The sequence below is a fragment of the Chiloscyllium punctatum genome, chromosome 17, assembly GCF_047496795.1.
Source record: "Chiloscyllium punctatum isolate Juve2018m chromosome 17, sChiPun1.3, whole genome shotgun sequence".
NCBI classification, from domain to species: domain Eukaryota; kingdom Metazoa; phylum Chordata; class Chondrichthyes; order Orectolobiformes; family Hemiscylliidae; genus Chiloscyllium; species Chiloscyllium punctatum.
In genome coordinates this window covers 79,191,979-79,215,079 of record NC_092755.1, presented here as the reverse complement: position 1 = coordinate 79,215,079, position 23,101 = coordinate 79,191,979, and the positions used below count along the sequence as shown (strand labels likewise).

General features: G+C 45.5%; 1 protein-coding gene across 1 annotated transcript in view; it reads left to right on the top strand.

The window, feature by feature from the left end:
• The window catches only part of stx2b (syntaxin 2b), a 70,239-nt gene that overhangs the window by 31,626 nt on the left and 15,512 nt on the right, over window positions 1-23,101 (top strand). Inside the window, exons 4-8 of the mRNA XM_072587671.1 lie at window positions 7,709-7,783; window positions 10,206-10,279; window positions 13,668-13,776; window positions 19,764-19,837; window positions 21,773-21,910. Of these exons, the coding sequence (XP_072443772.1) occupies window positions 7,709-7,783; window positions 10,206-10,279; window positions 13,668-13,776; window positions 19,764-19,837; window positions 21,773-21,910 (470 nt within the window). The remainder of the gene's footprint in view (window positions 1-7,708; window positions 7,784-10,205; window positions 10,280-13,667; window positions 13,777-19,763; window positions 19,838-21,772; window positions 21,911-23,101) is intronic.

Below are 23,101 nucleotides of genomic sequence, written 5' to 3'. Positions count from 1 at the left end.
TTCATGTTTTCGGAATTTCTGTGGTCATACAGAAATAACATTTCTGTTTGAGTTTGCTCTCTCAATCCATACTGCCCTTGCCCAACACTGACAAGAATACATCCAGTGTGACCTGGAAAAGAGTGAGATAATCCGCATGGAGTCAGCAAGCAAGCTGAAGGGTTACCCTTTGAATGGCAGCACCCTGGAAAGTACTGAAGATGAGAAGGGTCTTGGTCCTCTCTTCACAAACCCCTGAGTTTAGTAGGGCAGGGAGGTAAGGTGGTTAAGGCACTCTCAGGGTACTTGCCTTTCTTGGCCTAGAGGAGTGGGGAGGTTATACTGGAACAGTATAAAATGCTAATCGGGCAACATCTGGAGTACAGTTATGTTCACATTGTCAGAAGAGTATGATTCGTTAGAGAGAGTGTAGAGGAGATTTACCAGGCTGGAGGGTCTGAGTTCTGAGGGTGGATTGGACAATCTGGAGCTGTTTTGCTCAGGGTAGCAAAGGCTGAAGGGAGCGTGAGCAAGTATAAGATTGAGGGGCATCATCCTCCCACACTCCAAAGATGTGCTGGTCAGGTGAATTGGCCATGCTAAATTGCCCGTAGTGTTAGGTAAGGGGTAGATGTAGGGGTATGGGTGGGTTGCGCTTCGGCGGGTGCGGTGTGGACTTGTTGGGCCGAAGGGCCTGTTTCCACACTGTAAGTAATCTAATCTAATTAGGCACTTTCCCATTATTTATATCATCGAGAGCAATCCATCTCATCTCCCACTTCAAACATTTAGCTGGTATTGTTTAGAAGCTACTGTTTATTCCTTATATTTAACACACAATTATGCTGAACAGTGTCTGGACTGAACCTGATGTTGCACATTATAACATGATGTTTTAGACACTGACAGTACATTATTTACTCACTTTACTGAGTCAGTGCCAATATGTTTTATGGTTTCTTGAGTCATAAGATTAAAATTACCATTCAAGGAGCCTATGTCACCAGAAGCAAAGCAATCTTCATTGTCATGTCTGCAACTTGTAGCATCTACGCTACCATCTTGTAATAGAATTTTCCTGTTAAGAATGTGGTGATTCCACATTTGCATGCACTGGGTATCTTGAGAAAACTTGTCAATTTCCATCTGAAATCTTTCTCGTACTGTATTTGCACAGAAACTCAAAATTCTAATTTCAGAATAAGATTTTTTTTAAAAACTTTATATGTTTCACATTAATCGCATCGGATAAATACAATGAGGTTTAAAGTCTTAATTGAATGAATTGGTTTCTTGAAGCCTGGGCTTGGACTGAGTAATTAATCTCGAAGGTTCTGAAGATTTAGTTCAGATTGGTGACTCAATTTGCAGAGATGGCAGAATGTTTGTATTTCAAAAGATTGTTCGCGAATTCTATCACATTTTCCGAATGAGTGAATAAAGCTTGGAGAGTGAATATTTAAAACCTTTTGTTTCAGGTGATGGCTGGATCGATATAAATATTACCGCAGTGCTGTTCTGTTAGGGTGTCTTCATGAGGAAAAAGCAGCAACTGCTTGTGTGAATAGCAACAGAATTAATACCAGCTGTTGTTAGTTGCATTGGAAGAAAACGCATTGTTTCACAAGATTGTACACAGTCAGGCTAATGAAACCATAACTGAATTGTAACAATTATAAAACTTGAGGTTTTGAGCAAATCTCAGTTTGAAATTATAAAACTCGTCTCACATGTTGGGACTGGTAATAGAGTCCTAAAGTAGACCTACTGCATAATGTCTAACTATTCATTTTAATAAGCAAAACTTCATTCTAAATAATTGTCTGTCAAGATCTGGTGATAGTGATTGGCTGGTGCCAGAGTCCACGCATAAGCAACCCCAAGGGGCACATGGTAGTCGGGATCTCACGCCCATAGTGACAGTGGCACTGCCAAGGGTGTTAGCCAGCACACTTGACAATCCTATTGGATCCCAGTTACCACAAGTGCTCCTGAGATCATATGAAGCCCCTTCCTGCTCTCTTTCCCCATCACTGTAGTTTCTTAATGCTCTCTAATCCCTCAATCGACACCCCACCCCCACACACATCCCAAGTCTTTGAACCCACTGTCAGTATCCCCAGATCATATCACCTGCTCTGGCATTTCAAAGTCTCCCCCTCTAGATGCTCTTGAAGTCTGAGATCCCTTAATTAGATCTCAGAAAACCATTCCAAAATGCATTCTAATTGTTTCCCAGCACCAGCCCATTCAAAGACAGCCCCCATCACCAGTAAGTCACATTCCCAGGTAACAGGACTTTGCTCCAAGCCATACATTCTTATAAAAATCTTCATGTCACTGAAATGCCACAGAAGGTTTGGTTATTAATATTAAATGTAATATCACACTTGCTTCCTGTGACACTTTCCCCACTTTGTTAACAGCTCTTCTGTTTTGAAATAACATATCCTCAAATTCTGCAAAAAGCACCAGGAGATAAGTTAACCCATTAACTAACATCAGCATTCACTCCAGCAAATCCATATGCGTGTGAACATGGAAAGGTTCGCTGAATGAAACTGCGTAGTTTTGCCTTGTCATCTGGCAGTTTTGAGTTAGGTGGTACAATGATTGTCTGGGGTTTAATGTTCGCTGAGAATTGAAAGTGTGACACAGTCCAAGAGACTAAAATAACTATGATGTGAGATCCAATAACAAAGCTCATAGCTCAGCAACATTTGAGAGCATAAATTAGCCTCTGGTATGTGAGTACAATCTGTTGGATCTCTTTTACACTAGTCTTTACATGGGCCATAACATTTTAGGAACTCTGATGCACGAGTCAGATACTTGGTCTGCTCCACCAGGCAATAAAATCATGGTTGCCCCTCAGCCATTGATTTTGACAATGAAAAGAGTCAATCTAACTCCGCCTTGAATGGACGTAATGACCCAGTTTACCTTTTGTCGAAATAAGAAAATTCTAATGACCCTCATTCTCCACATCTTTGCCTTAATAGGGGCATCATTTTCAGTCTCCCCCACAAGACGCAACACCCTCTGCATATACACTCTTAAGAAAGCTGCCACAGTATCTTGTATGTTTCAAAAAGATCGTCTCTCATTTTTCAACGGATGTAGGCTCAATGTACACAACCTTTCTTCATAAAGTGAGCTTTTCATCCCAAGAGTGAGTTGAGTAAACCTTCTGTGAGCTGCTAGTGGCAATCAGAAGGGCTATGGTGAATATGTGGACAGGTCATTAAAGCTGGTAGGACAGGTTGATGGAGCAGATAATGAAGCATCTATTCCTATTAATAAGATCAGAGAGTATGAGAGAGAGGACAGCAATACATCTGGTTCACTAATGTCCTTTAGGCAAGGAAATTTGCTGTCCTTACCTGGTCTGGCCTGTGTGTAACTCCAGACCCACAGAAATAGGGTTGACTCTCAACTGCCCTCTGAAACGACCAATCACACCTTAGCATTGTGTTCCGTTCCGGGCACAACTTGACGCAAGATGTGAAGGTTGTCCAGAGAGCTCAGAAAAGATTTGAGGAACTTCAGTTGTGATGACGGATTTGAATAAAAATTTGAAATCTATATTGCCAAACAGTGGCTTGGATGAGACTAGTTCTTATCAATGACAGCTATGTATCCGGTGACACATTACGGAATCAAACACAGGCAAGTGATGTGGTCAGGGGAGGTTTGGGTGGAGCGGGGGGGGGCAGAGGAAGGAACTTTTGACCAGGTTACACTTTTCAACATATAATGCAATAGCTGCAAAGCTAAACACCCCAAAAGCAAGAAATGAACAGCAACATCAGCTGGTGTGATAGAGATAGGAAAGGTTATTCTCTGGGGACGGTGGTCTGTGCATTTTGATTAGACTGAACAGAGCCCTGACTCGGTGAGTAGCACTGTCGTCTTAGAGACAGAAAACTCTAGGTTCAAGTCTCTTTTTGGAGACTTGAGCACATCACCTATACTGCTGCTGGAATTGCCAATACTGAGTGAGCATTCCCTTATCTATGGCATTATCTTTTGGGTGGGTTGTTCAAAATTTATCTCTCCATGATCATTGTGTTTCTTTTTAAAAAAAAACCTGTCAATCATCTGAGTCATAGAGGTCTCCAGCACAGAAAAAGACCTGCAGCCCACCAAATCTGCCCCAGTCAGAAACAGCCACCTTATGATTTCAGTCCCATTTTCCAGCACTCTGCTTATAACCTTGGGTGCCTGGTATTACAAGTGCACATCCAAATGAGATGATTGTGTCTGCCTTCTACCACTCTTTTTTTCCCCACATCTCCTCGAAACCATCTGCCCCTTAACTTAAACCCGTGGCCTCTGATCATTTCTCCAAGGGGAAAGGTTTCTTCCCATCTGTCCCTTGTCCATGCTCCTCCTCATTTTAGACCTCTCAGTCATGTCCCCTGGCAGGCTCTTTTGTTTTCAGGAAAACAACTGCATTCTGTCCAATCTCTCGCTAACTAAAACTTTCCAGCCCAGTCAATATTCTGATAAATCGTCTCTGCATCCTCTCCATGTGCTGTCCCTTCCCTCTTCTAATGTAGTTTCTAGAATTTCAAGCAATACACTAAACACAATAACCTCCCTACTTTAATCTCCATGCCTTGGCTGATAAAGACAAATATCCCATATGCCACTCTAACCACTTACTATAATTGAGGTAAAAACAATGACTGCAGATGCTGGAAAGAAAATACTGGATTAGTGGTGCTGGAAGAGCACAGCAGTTCAGGTAGCATCCAACGAGCAGCGAAATCGACGTTTCGGGCAAAAGCCCTTCATCAGGAAGGGCTTTTGCCCGAAACGTCGATTTCGCTGCTCGTTGGATGCAGCCTGAACTGCTGTGCTCTTCCAGCACCACTAATCCAACACTTACTATAATTCTCCTGCTGCCTTAAGGGATCGGTGGATCAAAGTCCCTTTGATCTTCGTTACTTCCTTGGATCTTACCAGTTGTCATGTCTTCTCCTCATTGAAGTTTCAAAAAAAAATTCAATATGTGCTGTCCTCAAGAAAAGGTGATGAGCCACTGTCTAGAACCACTGCAGTCCATGGGGTTGTTAGGCCACTGCTACCCACAGAGCAGTTAGGGAGGGAGTCACAGGATGTTGGCCTTACATCAGGATGGAGTGGGGTTTGGAGGAGAGCTTTCAGGTGGTCGCATGCATCTACTGCCCTTTTCCATCTCTATGGCAGAGATTGGAAATTCCTGTGGAAGCAATGTTGGTGTGTTACTGCAGTGCATCTTGATGATATGGAGGTGCTGGTGTTGGACTGGGGTGGACAAAGTTAAAAATCACACAACACCAGGTTAGAGTCCAACAGGTTTAATTGGAAGCACTAGCTTTCGGAGTGCTGCTCCATCAGGTAGTTGTTGATCTTGTACCATCTTGTTGGAGCGCCCTCCTGCCCCCTGTGTGTGTGTGTGTGTGTGTGTGTGTGTGTGTGTGTGTGTGTGGGGTGTGGTACGCCCTCCTGCCCCCTGTGTGTCGGGGGGGGTGTGTGTGTGTGGTACGCCCTCCTGCCCCCTGTGTCGGGGGGGGGGGTGTGTGTGTGGTACGCCCTCCTGCCCCCTGTGTCGGGGGCGGGGGGGGTGTGTGTGTGGTACGCCCTCCTGCCCCCTGTGTCGGGGGCGGGGGGGGGGTGTGGTACGCCCTCCTGCCCCCTGTGTCGGGGGCGGGGGGGGGTGTGGTACGCCCTCCTGCCCCCTGTGTCGGGGGCAGGGGGTGTGGTACGCCCTCCTGCCCCCTGTGTCGGGGGCAGGGGGGGTGGTATGCCCCTCCTGCCCCCTGTGTCGGGGGTAGGGGGGGTGGTATGCCCCTCCTGCCCCCTGTGTCGGGGGGGGGGGGTGGTACGCTCTCCTGCCCCCTGTGTTGGGGGCGGAGGGTGGGGGGTGGTACGCCCTCCTGCCCCCTGTGTGTCGGGGGCGGGGGGGGGTGGTACGCCCTCCTGCCCCCTGTGTGTCGGGGGCGGGGGGGGGTGGTACGCCCTCCTGCCCCCTGTGTGTCGGGGGCGGGGGGGGGTGGTACGCCCTCCTGCCCCCTGTGTGTCGGGGGCGGGGGGGGGTGGTACGCCCTCCTACCCCCTGTGTGTCGGGGGCGGGGGGGGGGGGTGGTACGCCCTCCTACCCCCTGTGTGTCGGGGGAGGGGGGGTGGTACGCCCTCCTGCCCCCTGCGTGTCAGGGGAGGGGTGCGGTACGCCCTCCTGCCCCCTGTGTGTCGGGGGAGGGGGGGTGGTACGCCCTTCTGCTCCCTGCGTGTCGGGGGAGGGGGGGTGGTACGCCCTTCTGCCCCCTGTGTGTCGGGGGAGGGGGGGGGTGGTACGCCCTTCTGCCCCCTGTGTGTCGGGGGAGGGGGGGTGGTACGCCCTTCTGCCCCCTGCGTGTCGGGGGAGGGGGGGGTGGTACGCCCTTCTGCCCCCTGCGTGTCGGGGGAGGGGGGGTGGTACGCCCTTCTGCTCCCTGCGTGTCGGGGGAGGGGGGGTGGTACGCCCTTCTGCCCCCTGCGTGTCGGGGGAGGGGGGGTGGCACGCCCTTCTGCCCCCTGCGTGTCGGGGGAGGGGGGTGGTACGCCCTCCTGCCCCCTGTGTGTCAGGGGAGGGGGGGGAGCGGTACGCCCTTCTGCCCCCTGCGTGTCGGGGGAGGGGGGGTGGTACGCCCTTCTGCCCCCTGCGTGTCGGGGGAGGGGTGCGGTACGCTCTCCTGCCCCCTGTGTGTCGGGGGAGGGGTGCGGTACGCCCTCCTGCCCCCTGTGTGTCGGGGGAGGGGTGCGGTACGCCCTCCTGCCCCCTGCGTGTCAGGGGAGGGGGGGGAGCGGTACGCCCTCCTGCCCCCTGTGTGTCGGGGGAGGGGTGCGGTATGCCCTCCTGCCCCCTGTGTGTCGGGGGGGGGGGGGGGAGCGGTACGCCCTCCTGCCCCCTGTGTGTCGGGGGAGGGGTGCGGTATGCCCTCCTGCCCCCTGTGTGTCGGGGGAGGGGGGGGGAGCGGTACGCCCTCCTGCCCCCTGCGTGTCGGGGGAGGGGTGCGGTACGCCCTCCTGCCCCCTGCGTGTCGGGGGAGGGGTGCGGTACGCCCTCCTGCCCCCTGTGTGTCGGGGGAGGGGTGCGGTACGCCCTCCTGCCCCCTGCGTGTCGGGGGAGGGGTGCGGTACGCCCTCCTGCCCCCTGCGTGTCGGGGGAGGGGTGCGGTACGCCCTCCTGCCCCCTGCGTGTCGGGGGAGGGGGGGAGGGGTGCAGTACGCCCTCCTGCCCCCTGCGTGTCGGGGGAGGGGGGTGCGTCCGCCCTCCTGCCCCCTGCTTGTTGGGGCATGACACAGCACTAACCGGTGGGTTGCTTTGTCCTCACTGGTGTTGAGCTTTGTAGAGCAGCCCCCATCCAGGCAAGTAGGGAGTGTTCCATCACACCCCGGACTTGTGTCTTTCCAGTGGTGCACAATTACAATGTGACTACATTTCAGAATATTTTCTTTGACTGTAGAGTGTTTCAAAGGTTTGTGAAAGTCACTTTATAATACCAGCCTGTCTTAATAAACAAAATACTAGAGATATGTGGAAAGCAAAATTAAAGGCAGACTTTAATAACACATTGCTGACAATTTCCATCCGATACTGTATCAAAATTGAAATGGCTGATAAACATTTTGATTCCAGATTCCTTTTTACCAGTTTGCAAGATCATTAAATATTTTCTTTCTTTCTTTCTTTCTTAAAAAGAAACCAAAGAAGAACTTGAAGAACTTACGCTGTCAATTAAGCGAATTGCAAACAGAGTCCGAAATAAGCTGAAGAGTAAGTGTTTTTCAACAGGTCACTGAGGTATTTTGATTGTTTGCACACTATTTGAATGGTTGGTAAAAACCAAAGGTATTACGAGCAAGCTTTTTTAAAGTTGTGATATGAAAGGTTGGTGGAAGCAAATTCATTCATATACAATTTAAAGGAGAGTTTAAAAGTATTTGAAGATGGATAAATAAAGTTGCAGGGCTATGTGAATGATTGAGTCGTTCTACATAAGAGCGATCAGAAGCATGATGGACCAAGTGGCCTCTTTGTGTGCTGAATAATTTTAATGATGTATAGAACCATTCGGCACAACTCTCTCTGCTGTCTCTATCAAGAGAAATTTCTCAACGACTTGGCTAGAGTAGATGATCATGATCAGTCATAACGCCCTGAATTCCCTACACCTTGAAAAGTATTACTATTTGTCATCGTCCCCAGTATTTTACATCTGGAAGGCAAGTTTGAGATCTTTCTAAAAGAGGTTATAAATTGCATGTGTCTCCCTCTCATTAGAGTAAGCCATTGATATTTTTGTTGTTTGGAATTATATGTTTGGTTTTTAATTTCTGAAAAGTTTTTCTCTTCAATTCTAATAACTGGTTGAAACATTAATCATGGTCAAGACACTGTCGCATATTGTTTCAATGCATGTGATTCCCAAGTCCCAACCTTATTCAGGGTGAGAAAGACAATTCCATCTTTATTAATTGGTCTCTTCAGAAGCTTCTGATCCTGAATCCCTACAGCTTTGATTCTGTCAGAAAGGGCTCTCATGAGGAACTTTGGTAAAAAGACCTTGGAAGGTTAGGCATTTACAACGTAGAGTCACCTGTCATTTTCACACAGTCCTGCAACTTTATTTATCTCTCTTCAAATGTTTTTAAATTCTCCTTTAAATTGTATATTAATGAATTTGCTTCCGCCAGCCTTTAATATTGCAACTTGCACAACTTTTTAAAAAAATTGGCCCATGGAGCTACTGTCTCAATGGAACAGAGACACAGTTGGTGGTGGTTTAACCTGAGGGTCAGCAGACCTGAGGTGAGGGGAGAGTTTGAGAAGGAGAGAACTTCATGGAAACCTCAGCCAGTTCATTGAGGAAATTGCCTCCTTCAGGTGATTGTTCATTCATAATCTCTCCCTCCTGGACCCAGGGCAGTTTCCATTTGGCATGTTGTTATTGGTAGCCCTGAGGATGACTCCTGATTTAAATGGATATGACTGGCTCTATCAGTCTCTTTTCCTCCTCTTTTAAATGTGGACATTCTGAGACTGTTCCCACCGTACTGTTATTTTTCCAGCAGCTCAAGTCGCTATAGGAAAAGTCAGTTCTGCACAAATCATCTTCAGGGTATTTTTTTGGCTGAAACATTGAGTATCTAATCCGCAGAGCTATTTGTTTTGACCTTTTAGTCTGCTCTAGTTTGTTATATTGAACCTGTAGTTGATTTGAGGAGGGCAACTTATTCTGTGATATTTTGAACCAGTGACACTGAAGGAACGGCAATATGTTTCCAAGTCAGAATGGGGGAGTGGCTTTGGGGAAGCTTTCAGGCAATGGTATTCTCATGTATCTACTCCCATATCCTCTATCCAAGATGATTCCTGGGTTTGGAAGCTGATGTTGAAGGAGCTTGTTAGGAATTTCACTGTCCCTGATCGTGTGCTGAAACTGGGAAACTGCGATAGTCCCCACTATTGTGTACGTTTCTTTCCTAGAATGGCTCTCTTGAATGTTTAGCTTTATGCCCGAAGGTGATCAAAGTGAATATTTTTAAGATGATTAAATTTCTGATATTAGTTCTAAATTTCTCTTTAAATAGTTTGAAACCAGGTTTCTTTGTCCCACAAGCTGCATATCTTGCATGTTACACCACTCTGGGTTTAAGTTTTTTTTCTTCTGTACTATTAACCTGTCAAGGTTGAGATTCCCAAAGATTATGCAGTTTTTCCTCCTAGCTGAAACTTCTAGGTGGTTAGCTGTGTAGCTCGTCTCTCTGCTGCCTTCAAGGTGTGTGTGTGTGTGTGTGTGTGTGTGTGTGTGTGTGTGTGTGTGTCGCTGTAATCATGTGACCAGAACTTGCCATTTGATGTTTTATCTGATCAGCGTGAAGCAGAGGACTGTCCCTGATTTGGATCCTACTCTCTGGTGTTGCACCCCAACCTGCTGGTTTTATTGATTGCCATATTGGATGTATTCGTACACTGAGTCTGCTGAGAGTTTGGAACACTGTCAACCTTGACAATTCCAATTCCGTTCTTAAAGAATGATTGCCATCTAGTGTTTTATATTTCTGTGTATTTAATCTACCATTGCTACCTCAAACTCTTGCTGTAAAATTGTACATTAACTTGTACCTTGTATATCTGTCATTCTTACTTTGCTTGATACTTAACAACGATCCTCACCTTTTTGTTTCAATTGTAGTTATAGAACAAAGCATTAAAACAGAAGACAATGAAAACCAAAGTTCAGTAGATTTAAGGATACGCAAAACTCAGGTACAGTGCCATACTTACGGTGTTTCGAGTTTCACGTGGACCTGAAAAATAATGCCTTTTTCACTTTTTTGAAAGGGGCACGAATTTGGACATGCAAACCAGTTACCTTTTATGTAGACTGGGATGTTTTTACAGTGAAATAGCATTAATACCCTCCTGTTCTCAGGCGCACAAAACTGGTATAATGTGGGATCATCGCTAGTGCCCATACAAATTAGCAACAAGAGTTGGCCCACGTGAGCCTGATCCGCCATTCTGAAATCCTGATCTGATTGCTTCTCATTCCACCTCATGGTCCAATAATCTTTCAAAGACTCTGTTCCTACTGCTTTTGACAAAGACCGTTCTAAAGACATCTAACTCCGAGGATGGGGGAGAAAAAGTTCTCCTCATTCATCTTAAGTGGGTGACCCCATATTTTTAACCAGTTACACCTATTTACCGTCAGGATGGTATTGGAAGATCAGACAGGCCGAAGAGAAAGAAATAGGAATTAATTGGTGAGATAGGAGATTAGAAAGGTGAATTCTGGATTAGTGGTGCTGGAAGAGCACAGCAGTTCAGGCAGCATCCAACGAGCAGCAAAATCGACGTTTCGGGCAAAAGCCCTTCATCAGGAATAAAGGCAGTGAGCCTGAAGCGTGGAGAGATAAGCTAGAGGAGGGTGGGGGTGGGGAGAGAGTAGCATAGAGTACAATGGGTGAGTGGGGAAGGAGATGAAGGTGATAGGTCAAAGAGAAGAGGGTGGAGTGGATAGGTGGAAAAGGAGATAGGCAGGTAGGACAAGTCCGGACAAGTGATGGGGACAGTTACTGAGCTGGAAGTTTAGAACTAGGGTGAGGTGGGGGAAGTGGAAATGAGGAAGCTGTTGAAGTCCACATTGATGCCCTGGGGTTGAAGTGTTCCGAGGCGGAAGATGAGGGGTTTTTCCTCCAGGTGTCTGGTGGTGAGGGAGCGGCAGTGAAGGAGGCCCAGGACCTCCATTTCCTCGGTAGAATGGGAGGGGAGTTGAAATGTTGGGCCACGGGGCAGTGTGGTTGATTGGTGCGGGTGTCCCGGAGATGTTCCCTAAAGCGCTCTGCTAGGAGGTGGCCAGTCTCCCCAATGTAGAGGAGACCGCATCAGGAGCAACGGATGCAATAAATGATATTAGTGGATGTGCAGGTAAAACTTTGATGGATGTGGAAGGCTCCTTTAGGGCCTTGGATAGAGGTGAGGGAGGAGGTGTGGGCGCAGGTTTTACAGTTCCTGCGGTGGCAGGAGAAAGTGCCAGGATGGGAGGGTGGGTTGTAGGGGGGGGGCGTGGACCTGACCAGGTAGTCAAGGAGGGAACGGTCTTTGCGGAAGGCGGAAAGAGGTGGGGAGGGAAATATATCCCTGGTGGTGGGGTCTGTTTGGAGGTGGCGGAAATGTCGGCGGATGATTTGGTTTATGCGAAGGTTGGTAGGGTGGAAGGTGAGAACGAAGGACGTTCTGTCCTTGCTACGGTTGGAGGGGTGGGGTCTGAGGGCGGAGGTGCGGGATGTGGACGAGATGCGTTGGAGGGCATCTTTAACCACGTGGGAAGGGAAATTGCGATCTCTAAAGAAGGAGGCCATCTGGTGTGTTCTGTGGTGGAACTGGTCCTCCTGGGAGCAGATCCAGCGGAGGCAGAGGAATTGGGAATACGGGATGGCATTTTTGCAAGAGGTAGGGTGGGAAGAGGTGTAATCCAGATAGCTGTGGGAGACGGTGGATTTGTAAAAAATGTCAGTGTCAAGTCGGTCATCATTAATGGAGATGGAAAACTCCAGGAAGGGGAGCGAGGTGTCAGAGATGGTCCAGGTAAATTTAAGCTGAAAATATGTTGCTGGAAAAGCGCAACAGGTCAGGCAGCATCCAAGGAACAGGAGAATCGACGTTTCGGGCATAAGCCCTTCTTCAGGCTCATGCCTGAAACGTCGATTCTCCTGCTCCTTGGATGCTGCCTGACCTGCTGCGCTTTTCCAGCAACACATTTTCAGCTCTGATCTCCAGCATCTGCAGTCCTCATTTTCTCCAGGTAAATTTAACGTCAGGGTGGAATGTGTTGGTGAAGTTGATGAATTGCTCAACCTCCTCGCGGGAGCATGAGGTGGCGCCAATGCAGTCATCAATGTAGCGGAGGAAGAGGTGGGGAGTGGTGCCGGCGTAATTACGGAAGATCAACTGTTCTACATAGCCAACAAAGAGACAGGCATAGCTGGGGCCCAAACGTGTGCCCATGGCTACCCCTTTGGTCTGGAGGAAGTGGGAGGATTCAAAGGAGAAATTGTTAAGGGTGAGGAGCAGTTCGGCCAAACGAATGAGTGTCAGTGGAAGGGTACTGTTGGGGACGTCGGGAGAGGAAAAAATGGAGGGCTTGGAGGCCCTAGTCATGGCGGATGGAGGTGTAGAGGGATTGGATATCTATGGTGAAGATGAGGCATTGGGGGCCGGGGGAACGGAAGTCTTGGAGGTGGTGGAGGGCGTGGATGGTGTCTCGAACATATGTGGGGAGTTCCTGGGCTAGGGGGGATAGGACAGTGTCAAGGTAGGTAGAGATGAGTTCAGTGGGGCAGGAGTACAGACTGCCGATTTAGAAAGATGAAGATCTGACAGTCCAGATTGGTTATTTCGGGGGGAGAAAAACAACCCTCTGTATTAGCACTGCACATGTTCAAGCGGTTTGGAATGTTCTAACTTTCCCTGAATTATGTCTGTTTCCATATTAAGTAAGCTTTCTCTCACATGTACACACTTGTATATTACACACACATATGTGCAAGCTAATGGGTGTACACTCTGCAATGCACACAGGACAGTTGTAACTTACAAGAAAACATTGAGTTGTGCAGGATTTGAAAACCTTTTTTGGAGTGTAATTTAGCATCTTAAAATTAAAGGATAAAGTTGCCATTGTCCTACCAGAGCATAGAGCTGCTGTTTTGTGATACAGAGCAGGGTGACCTGGTTATGGTTTAATCTGAGGGTCACCACGCCTATGGTGAGGGTAAAGGTTGAGAGCAAGAGTCCTTCATGGTAACCTTGGCCAGTGCAGGAAGTGAGCCCACACTGGTAACCCTCTGCGTCACAAACCAACAGGCCAGCGAGCTGAGCTAGTCAAGCCCCATAATCATCTCATTATACCTTACATGGTAATGGAAGTGAGAAGACCTGAGGTGTAATGGTTATAAGGAGACTGAGAAGCTTTATCAAGTTTAAATCAGTGAGTCTCTGATTTCTCATCATGACAAGTCATGAACTAGACATTGGCTTCAGATGATCATCTAGGGGCTTCGATATTGACATAAAAACTGATTAGAAAGAGTCAGCCTATGGTCCATTTCTTTGTTTCCTTTAAATTATTCTATTTGTCTTTAAATTCCAGCACTCAACTCTATCCCGAAAATTTGCAAATGTGATGACTGAGTACAACGAGATTCAAATCCTGTTCAGGGAACGCAGCAAAGGCCGAATTCAGCGGCAGCTCGAGATCAGTGAGTGATGTCTGCTCATTCTGTTTTTACATTGATAATATGTAGATGAAGGCCATAGACCAATATATTCTGTATCTTTTAAATATTCTAACTTTATTTAAAACAAAGAATGGAACTGAGCACAAGTAAAACCTAAGACTTGTGTTTGAGGTTTTTGTACAATGTTGGAATTCAAAAGTGCAGGATCGTAGAATCCCTGTGATGTGGAAGGAGGCCATTCGGGCCCATTGAGTCCTCACCAACCCTCTGAAGAGCATCCCACCCAGACCCACGCAACCTCCCAGTATCCCCGTAACCCTGTATTTCCCATGGCCAACCCATCTCAGAACACAAGTACAGCACCAGAGCCTTTCCATGTTTGAATGGAGAGGAAACCCACAAAGTCTTGGAGAAGGTACAAACTCCACTCAGTCACCTAAGGGTGGAATCGAACCCAGGTCCCTAGCGCTGTGAGGCAGTAGTGCTAAGTTATCCTCCAGTTGTAAAAATTATTCATCAGACCCTCAACTGGCTAAATCATATTCTTGTCTGTGCAAGCATCTGGGAAAAGATAGGGCGACCTTGGAATAGAACACATACAGAACAGCTTTGACAGAATGGGAATAGAAAGGACAAGCTACATGGATGCAATGTTGCTATTTGGAATTATAAACAGAAAGTGCTGAATGTTCTCAAATCAGGCAGCCGTTGTTCAAGAGAAACAGTTAATGTTTCAGGAAGACTATCACTGGAACAAAGTTCCATTAAGGCTAGAGGGCGAGGAATGAATTGACAGATGTTTAATATGATGGTATTCAATGGAGAAAGAGAAATTAATCCTTCTGGAGGGAGTTCAGAATAGGGGGGGATGCGTGGGAGGGGCGTAATGTCAAAATTAGATCTTGGCCCATTCAGAAGTGAGATTGGAAAGTAGCACTTCATGCACAGCAGTGGAATTGTAGAGCTGTCTTTCCCTGGCAGGTGTGGGTACAGGGGGTCAGTGTGAAATTTGCACACTGCGTTTTGCTTAGGTAAGGGTGTCATACAACGCAGATTCAATCAATGTCTAAGGAAAGAGAATGCTACTGTTACCGTTTTTGTTTACATTTTTATATCGGTTCCTAAAAAAAAATTACTTCACAATAATGCTTTTGAACATTGTGTTGTATGATTTTTGAGAGTATAATGTGTGTAACTATGCGAGGGAGAAAGTGCCACTAGAGTGTGGGACTGTTCACTGCAATACAAACCTCAGTCTGGATAGTCATCAGTAAGTTGTAAAAGAGGCATCAGTCCTCTCATTGGAATGAAATATTCTTTTCAACGTCTTGTTTTTCCTTCTATGAAGAAAATCATCAGTTTATTTGTTAAAAACCCTTGGCTCTGACACAGGCTTTCGAAGTCCCGACGTTGGGTATTGCTTCCCTTTTGAGTTTTAGGATGCAAGTTTCCATTAAATTCTCTGTTGTATGTAGCTTGTTTCATCATTTGTTGATGAGCAGTGTGTTTGAGTTAACATAAAAGAGAGTTTTGGAATAGTCTGCAGCCAGTAATTTCCTACTCCATGGCGTGACAGTAACATAGCACACTGAGTTACATGGGAAGGCTATCCTAAAGCTATCTAATTGCCAAAGATACGAGATAAACCAAAAAATGTTACTGCTAGGTTTGTCTTTTGAGTGGTTCGAGAGCTGAAGGGTTACAGTCATATGGATCGAGAGAGAGACTGTTTTGGGGGTTGACCTATTACAAACAGAGTACGTGGTTCACGAAGGAAGCCCATCACCATCACCTCAAGGGTCGGCTCAACCAGCTGTGCCCACATCTCCTGAATAAAAACATAAACTGGAATTGTGTTTCTTGGAGCCAATTAAACTGGAGGTTTAACCGAGGTATTCAAAATCACGACAGGTGTGTACAGAGGGACTGTAGTCGAAGGACCAGTAGCCAAAGGGAATTGGCAAACAAACTAGAGGCAATATGATTTTTTGTTTTGTAGTGGTTGGTTAGGACTTGGACTTCATTGTCAAGCAGTAGAGCTGATCCAGCAGCAGCCTTTAAAATGGAATTGGAAGGAGAAAGCACAGCAGTGATATTGCATCCCAACCACATACAGCTACTTCACTAGTGACCTTCCCTCCATCATCAGGTCAACGATGGGGATGTTCACTGATGACCATGCAACGCTCAGCACTGTTTGTGACTCCTCAGATACTAAAGCAGTCCATACCCAAATGCTCCAAAACCTGGATAATATCCAGGCTTTGACAAGGAGCAATTGTAGCAACTGACAAGTGTCAGGCAATGACCAACTCCAACAAGAGAGAATCTAACCAGTTAAGAGTTGGCCACATTACTGTGGATCTGGAGACCAGACTGGGTTTAGGCAGATTTCTTTCCCTGAGGGATTAAGGGATTCAGTAATTTGTTTATAGTTGTCCTGGTCAGTGTCACTGAGACTTATTTACAGTTCCAGATTTATCAATGGGATTTCAATTCCACCAACTGCCATATGAACCAGTGTTGCTGATGTGTTAGCCTTTGCCTGTGGATGAATGGCTCATTTGACATTACCATGACACTACATCCCTCCTAAATTTCCAAACAATTGTTCGAATTGTTGTAATATTGGAAAACAGATGGCCTAGATATCTTTGGTAATTGTCCATGTTAATCTTTTATTGTTTGGAACTTCATCTGGTGAATGTGTTGGTCATGGTTCAGTGGTTAATGCCCTTGTCTCTGAGTCGGAATATTGCAATTTCAAGTCCCAATCTTGGCACTTAAGCGTGGGCCTGACTCTCCAGGATAATACTGAGGGAGTGCTACAATATCACAAGTGTCCCTTTCCGAATGATTTGTTAGGCAAGGTCCTGTTGACTCTGCCATGATGAAAATGTTCCAAGTTGAGGTCTCGAAGTGTAGCAGTGCTGACATCTCAGACCAGTTGTGAGGCTGGAGGAGATTAGAGAGGATTATTCACCTTGCCGCACTTAACATGTTAAATATATTTACTTCTGCATTGCTGAGGTTACATCGGGGAGGAGAGCCGATGAGCTCCAACAAAGCAATTAACTTTCTCACATTCCAAATCCGCTGACGTGCTTATTGTGGACTGTAGGTATTTAACATGCAGTGCTAAAATCCTCTAGCAGGCTGCATGCCAGAATGAAATAATTCAGCATCCACATCGATGTCCAATGTTTATTGAAATAATTCCAACTGATTGTGCAGAATCACTGATCTCATCTGATATGGAATGTGTGAAGCCAGATTTTTCTGTAACTTGATCTCTCCAACTGTCAATTGTTAACTGTTTTAACTTCCCATTTCCTTCCTGTCCCTTTAACTATTTAAATATATTATCACAAGGTAGAAATGCTGTGTGTTTTGAATTGTATTCGAAGTGGTTGTTAAGGGTGTTCATTGTGTCAAGATGCTTTCTTTAGTTCACTCCTTGGATATTTTAATTGATTCCCTCAGATGTTACTTGGCAACAGTCTCTGTGTGTCAGCTGCAGACTCTGTCCCTCTCCCTGACAGAACAAGCATGTTGAGCCAAGCTGTTTACAGCTTTCATTCATATTTGACCCTGATATGAGCTTTGATCCACTCTACCCCTGGATTTTCAGGTTGAAATGCCCATCCATGGCTCTGGATTTGCCGATTCTCTCACTCTAGGCCAGCCTGCCACCTTCTCCCCCCTCTGGGCCAGCCTGCCATTTTCTCCCCTCTGTAACCTTGGGCGACAGAGCTTTGTCACGTTCTAACTCTCTCCAGCTGTCGAGTATTTGCTGACCTGCACTCCTTCCCAGTGAAATGATGTCTTGATATTTCAAATGTTCATCCTGGATTCCAAATCATCCAAGGCCTTTCCTCACCCAATCACTGTAATCTTCTCCAAACCTCCAACCCTCCACAATCTCTCAACTAATTCTTGCATTCTGTGCATTCCCAGCTGTAACTGGTTCACCTTTGGTCATGCTTTCAGTTGTGTTGACCACAAGAATTAGGGACAAGAGTTGGCCATTCTGTCTGTTGGGCCCACTCTGCTGTACAATAGGATCATGGCTGATCTGATTGTGGCCTTAACTTCACTTTCCTGTCTGTCCCTACAAAGGACCACCCTTATAACATCCACCCTGTCAAGTCTTTTCAGGTTCTTGAATGTTCCAATAAGATCAGTGCTTCACTGCTGACAGTGTAGGCCAACCTGCTTAGCCCCTACAAGCTAACTCCATTATCCCAGTCATTAGTAAAGTGAACCTGCTCTGAACAACTTTCAATTACATCCTTCCTTAGATCAGGAGATCAAACTGTAGACAGTACTGTGTAGGTGTTGTCTCACTAAGGCCCTGTATAGCTGCAACAGCCCTGTCGACTTAACTAGGCTAACCTTTAACCTCCCGAAGTTTCTCAATCTTTACCTTGCTTTCCTCTTAAACATTTTTTTCAAACCTCCCTGTTTGGTCACCCACCCTAATGTCTCTTGATATAAGTCCCATGTCATTTTGTTTTATGCTGCTCTGTTGGGAACTGTTATTGTGTTAGAGTCAACATAAATACAAGTTGCTTATGCAGGGCATGTGGTGTTGGTTTTGAATGCTGAGCAATACCATTCCTGCATCAAATGGCTGACTGCGTGTGTTTTACAATTTGGTTCGAGAGCTTTAGTTTCCAGTCAGCAGCAAGCTTTCTCTCAACCCCAGTCAAGGTAAACATTCTTACAGATTGGATTCGACCAGGAGCACAGTGAAAATTCATTTCTTTTGTGGGAACTCCAACAGATGGGACTGAAGTCGCTAAACCACCTACAGCTTTTACAAGATATGTAGTAAAGGAGGGTCCTTAACACTATCCGCACAGTGTCGTCCAACCTCTGCTGAACTGTGTGATTGTATCCAGAAACAGGCAGATGCTATTCAGGCTCCCTTGCTGAGTTTTGCTGGTCTAAAGCCAAATGACTTGAGTCTTCAGGTTTTATAGTCATTTGAGCCCATTGATTTTACACGGTCTCTCTTCGTGAAGCAATCCAGACAGTGCATTCCCCACTCTTCCCCCCTGGAAACCCATCCATTTATTACCCTCAAATGCCCATCAGTTGACATTTGCAATCAATGATCATCTCCACTTCTGTCAGACTGATGGGGAATGAGATCTGGATAATTATCATTTACTACATAAAGCCATTCGACCTCACATTCCCTCAGCCTCTCTTGCCCAAAGTCTACAATTTGCAATCCCTGGTCCTTGTACCTTCCGCCAATGGGACAGCTTTTCTTTGCCGACCATACCAAAGCGTGTTAACTCGAGTCTAACTGAGGTCTGTCAATAACTCCTCTTAAAAAGAAAAATTCTGTAAATCTGACACAAAAACAAAAAAAAAATGAAATCACTTGGTCAGGCTCATTCTGTACAGAGAGGAAAAGAGTTAATGTTTCAGACCTGACAGAGTTCAAGGTTTGAAACTTTTATACAAGTATTGAGCCAGGAACAAGTCGGGGAGAGAGGGTCTGTGAATAGGTGAAGAGTACAAGAGATTTAAATGGCATTTAGATGATGGTGTGAGGCAAAAGGAAGCTGGCAAGGAAAGAAATGAGGTCTCTAACAACACCAGATCATCAAACATCATTTACAAAACGGATCCTCAAAGGACAGTGGAGTTGAGATTTTTAAAAAGCCAACTGTATTGGAATGAGCTTGAATGTAGTTTTCTTTCAGACACTCTTGGTGCCTGTACTATTGTTGAGTGCCTCATCCTAACTGATTTGAGTTATCTATTTGGGCTTCATAGTGACTGAACATCAGCCTTGTGCTGATTTAAAGCACTTGCATCATTGTTTTAAAAGATGTTCAAGATATCAAAGAAAAGGCAGGGACATGGCTTGTGATTTAATTTTTCATATTCCTTTCTTAAAAATCCATTTATGCAGCTTTGTAATCTTGATGTTCAGCCTGGAAAATGGATCAGAAGTCTTTGAATTCATTGTGTCAACTTTGCTTTGACAGCTGGAAGAACAACCACCGATGATGAACTGGAAGAGATGCTGGAGAGTGGTAACCCATCTATTTTTACATCTGATGTAAGCAAGCATTAAAGTTTTGTAAGCAAAGTTCAGCTGGCAATCAGCAATCATCAGGTCTGACGGCATTTGTGGAGAGACAAAGCAGCAACACTTCAGTTTGGTGACTCTTTGTCAGTTGTGATGGGGGACAAAGGGTCATTGAGCTGAAACGGAACCCTGTTTGACACTCCATGTTTTTTCCTGACCTCCAGAGTGCTTCCAGCATTTTCTGTTCTTAGAATGAAATTTACTTGGTTTAATCTCAATTGCTTTAACAGTTTGTGGAAAACATGATATTAAAAAAAAAGTGATAAAAGTAGGGATAGAATGAGATGAGTCTGTAAGTAGGAATCCCTTTGTGTCTCCTCATCCTCCATCCACTGTGGGAAGCACCCCGTATCTGAATACGAAGGTCATGGGTTCAAACGCCAAATACTGTTGAAATAAAAACAGAAAATGCTGGAGAAACTCTGCCAATCTGTGGAGAATTAATAGTTCAGTTGTGATTATGGCTTCTAGTCCTGTTCCAGACACTTGGGTCCAATATTCAGGCCAATTCAGGACTGAAGGAGTGCTGTCTTTCAGATGAGTCATTAAACCAAAGCTTTAAAGTGCCAATATGTGGCACCACAGGAACAATGTGGTAGTTCCTGCCATTAATGGAGTACCTTCATTCCCCAAACTTTGGTTAAATCAGTACACAAGCTGCATACCACGTGGCTAGGTAGGGTAGATAAATCTGGAGGTGGATAGATGTACACATCACATTAAATAGCACTTCGGTTCAGAAAAAAGCAAACAAAGTCCTGGCGTTCATTTCTAAAAGGACAGAACTGAAAAGTTTCAAAGTTATGTTGAGCTTGTATTGCACCTGGGTTTCGACCACACTTTGAGTCCTCTGGTCTGTATTCTAAGAGGGTGTGGAGGCACTGGACGAGGTGCCTACCATAACTAAATGGTGGTAATATCGAGTGAGACTATGATCACATCAGGGACTCTCTTCTCTCTCAGAAAATGAGGGGGGACTTAACCGAGATCTTTAAGATGATACATCTAAAAATACAGTAGAGTGGTGATTAAATCCAAGAGGAAAATCTGGAGATGATTCATTGCTGAGTGAGTGGTGAGACTGTGGACCTTCCTCCGGTAAAATGTTATCGAGGTGAATGCATTTCAGGGGGAGCTGGATAAACCTGAAGGGGAGGGGAGTAGAGACTCGGATGATAATATGAAATGGACAGTAGGTGAAGGTTTGCTTGAGCTCAAACACATTTGGTCAAATGATCTGTTTCTGTGCTGTATATGCAATAAAACCTCGGGACGTAAACATGGTGAAACAGGATAGATAATAGATGTTTCCACCAGCTGGGGTGTCTAGCAGTAAGATCTCTCACACAATATGGGGTTGATATTTAGGACTGAGGTGAGAAGGAATTGCTTGACTCAAAGGATTGTGAATCTTTGGAATTCTGCATTCTTCACCCCCCCCCCCCCCCCCGCCGGGATCTCCAGATGCCCCACTGTTGAATGTATTTCAGACTGAGATTGATAGATTTTTGGAAGCTAAGTGAATTGAAACATGGGGGTATTACAGGAAGACAGAGTCAAGGAAAGAGACACTCGATCACCCGTTTAAATGGCAGAGCAAGATTGAAGGGCCGAATGGCCAACTCCTCTTTCTTGTATTCCTCAATTCTGTCAAACCATTAGCATTGTCTGTAAACTGCTTTTGCACTTTACGTTATGCAGAATCAAAGCCTTTCCCATGCTCCAATCTCTGATCTAACTGTGGTAATTACCTGGGTGACCCAGTTTGAATGATGCTTCCTCAATGCCCTTCAGAACATGTGCAGAAACCACCTTGTCTCCTTTTTAAACTTCTGCGCATCAGAAAGAAGGAAAGAGAATCCCCAAAAATTGCAGCAATCAGCTCCCTAATCTTTTGTTTTACAGATTATATCAGACACCCAGATCACCAGGCAAGCTCTTAATGAGATTGAATCACGGCACAAAGACATCATCAAACTGGAAGCAAGCATACGAGAGTTGCACGATATGTTTGTGGACATGGCCATGTTAGTGGAACAGCAGGTGAAGTGTTTCAACGTTTATGGGTTTTTGAGGTGTGCTGTCCATTTAACTTTGAGTGTTGAATCCCAGAGTTATTTCTCCAGTTTAAGTAAATGAAAGCATGCATACGGTGTTTAAAAAATACGAAAGAACTATGGATGCTCTAAGTCAGAACTGAAAACAGAAATTGCTGGAAAAGCTCAGCAGGTCTGGCAGAATCTGTGCAGAGGAAGCAGAGTCAACGTTAACTCTGATTTCTCTCCACAGGTGCTGCCAGACCTGCTGAGCTTTTCCAGCAATTTTTTGGTTTTTGTTCTGCATACAGTTTGTTGTGAGGTATCGTAAAATGAGCCATTTGATCCATGTTACACTCCAGTATGTACGAATGAGAAGTTACGTCCTTGTAAACGTGCTGTTTCCTGACTTGCACTGTGCTTCCCACAGCAAAGATGTTTCAGAAGTTGGCCCAGTGCTTGATTGGTGGTGCCTGGACATTGTAGAATATATTCTCCGGTGCAGTTAGGGGGTGGGCTACAAATGCTGGCCTGACCATCTACACCCAATACCATGAAGGAATTAAATAGAAGAGACCTTTATGAAAGCAGTTCTTGAATCAGTGAAAGGCCAAGTGAGATTTCGACAGTAAGTTTGTTGGATTGTAGAGACAGTAACCATAGAAACCAAAGCCCCTCGCTGTTCACAGGAGTCACTCTGCTGCAGATCTTCATTGATGGCCTACAAGAGGATTGCTCGGTATTGATTGAACACCAGTGCAAAGCTCCTCCAAACGAATGTGGTCACAAACTGTAAATACAATGTACAGGACGTGTTTGTCAGGTTAGGCAGAACCTGGGGTGCAAGAAGCAGTGTTAATCATTTTTACCCATGATTATCATTATACCTAGAAGGTTTAAAGATGAATAATTGTAAGTATTGTTTGAAATTTGGCATTCTTGCATACGTCTTGATGAGTGCAAGATGGCTAAACTTCAGCATGTATAAGAGCACACTGGAAATCAGGCCCTGCTGTTCTCAGTTGTCACAAGATTAATTACTTTATAAACGTGAACAAAGCTCTTGGTTTCACTCCCAGGTTCACAGAGTACAGACCAGGTTTCTGTACTTTACCAGAATTACTGTCTTTTACAAGTGAATTGGTTCTAGCTACCAAAACGCAATTATGAGCTATCAACTGTAAAAGTCAAATTGCTA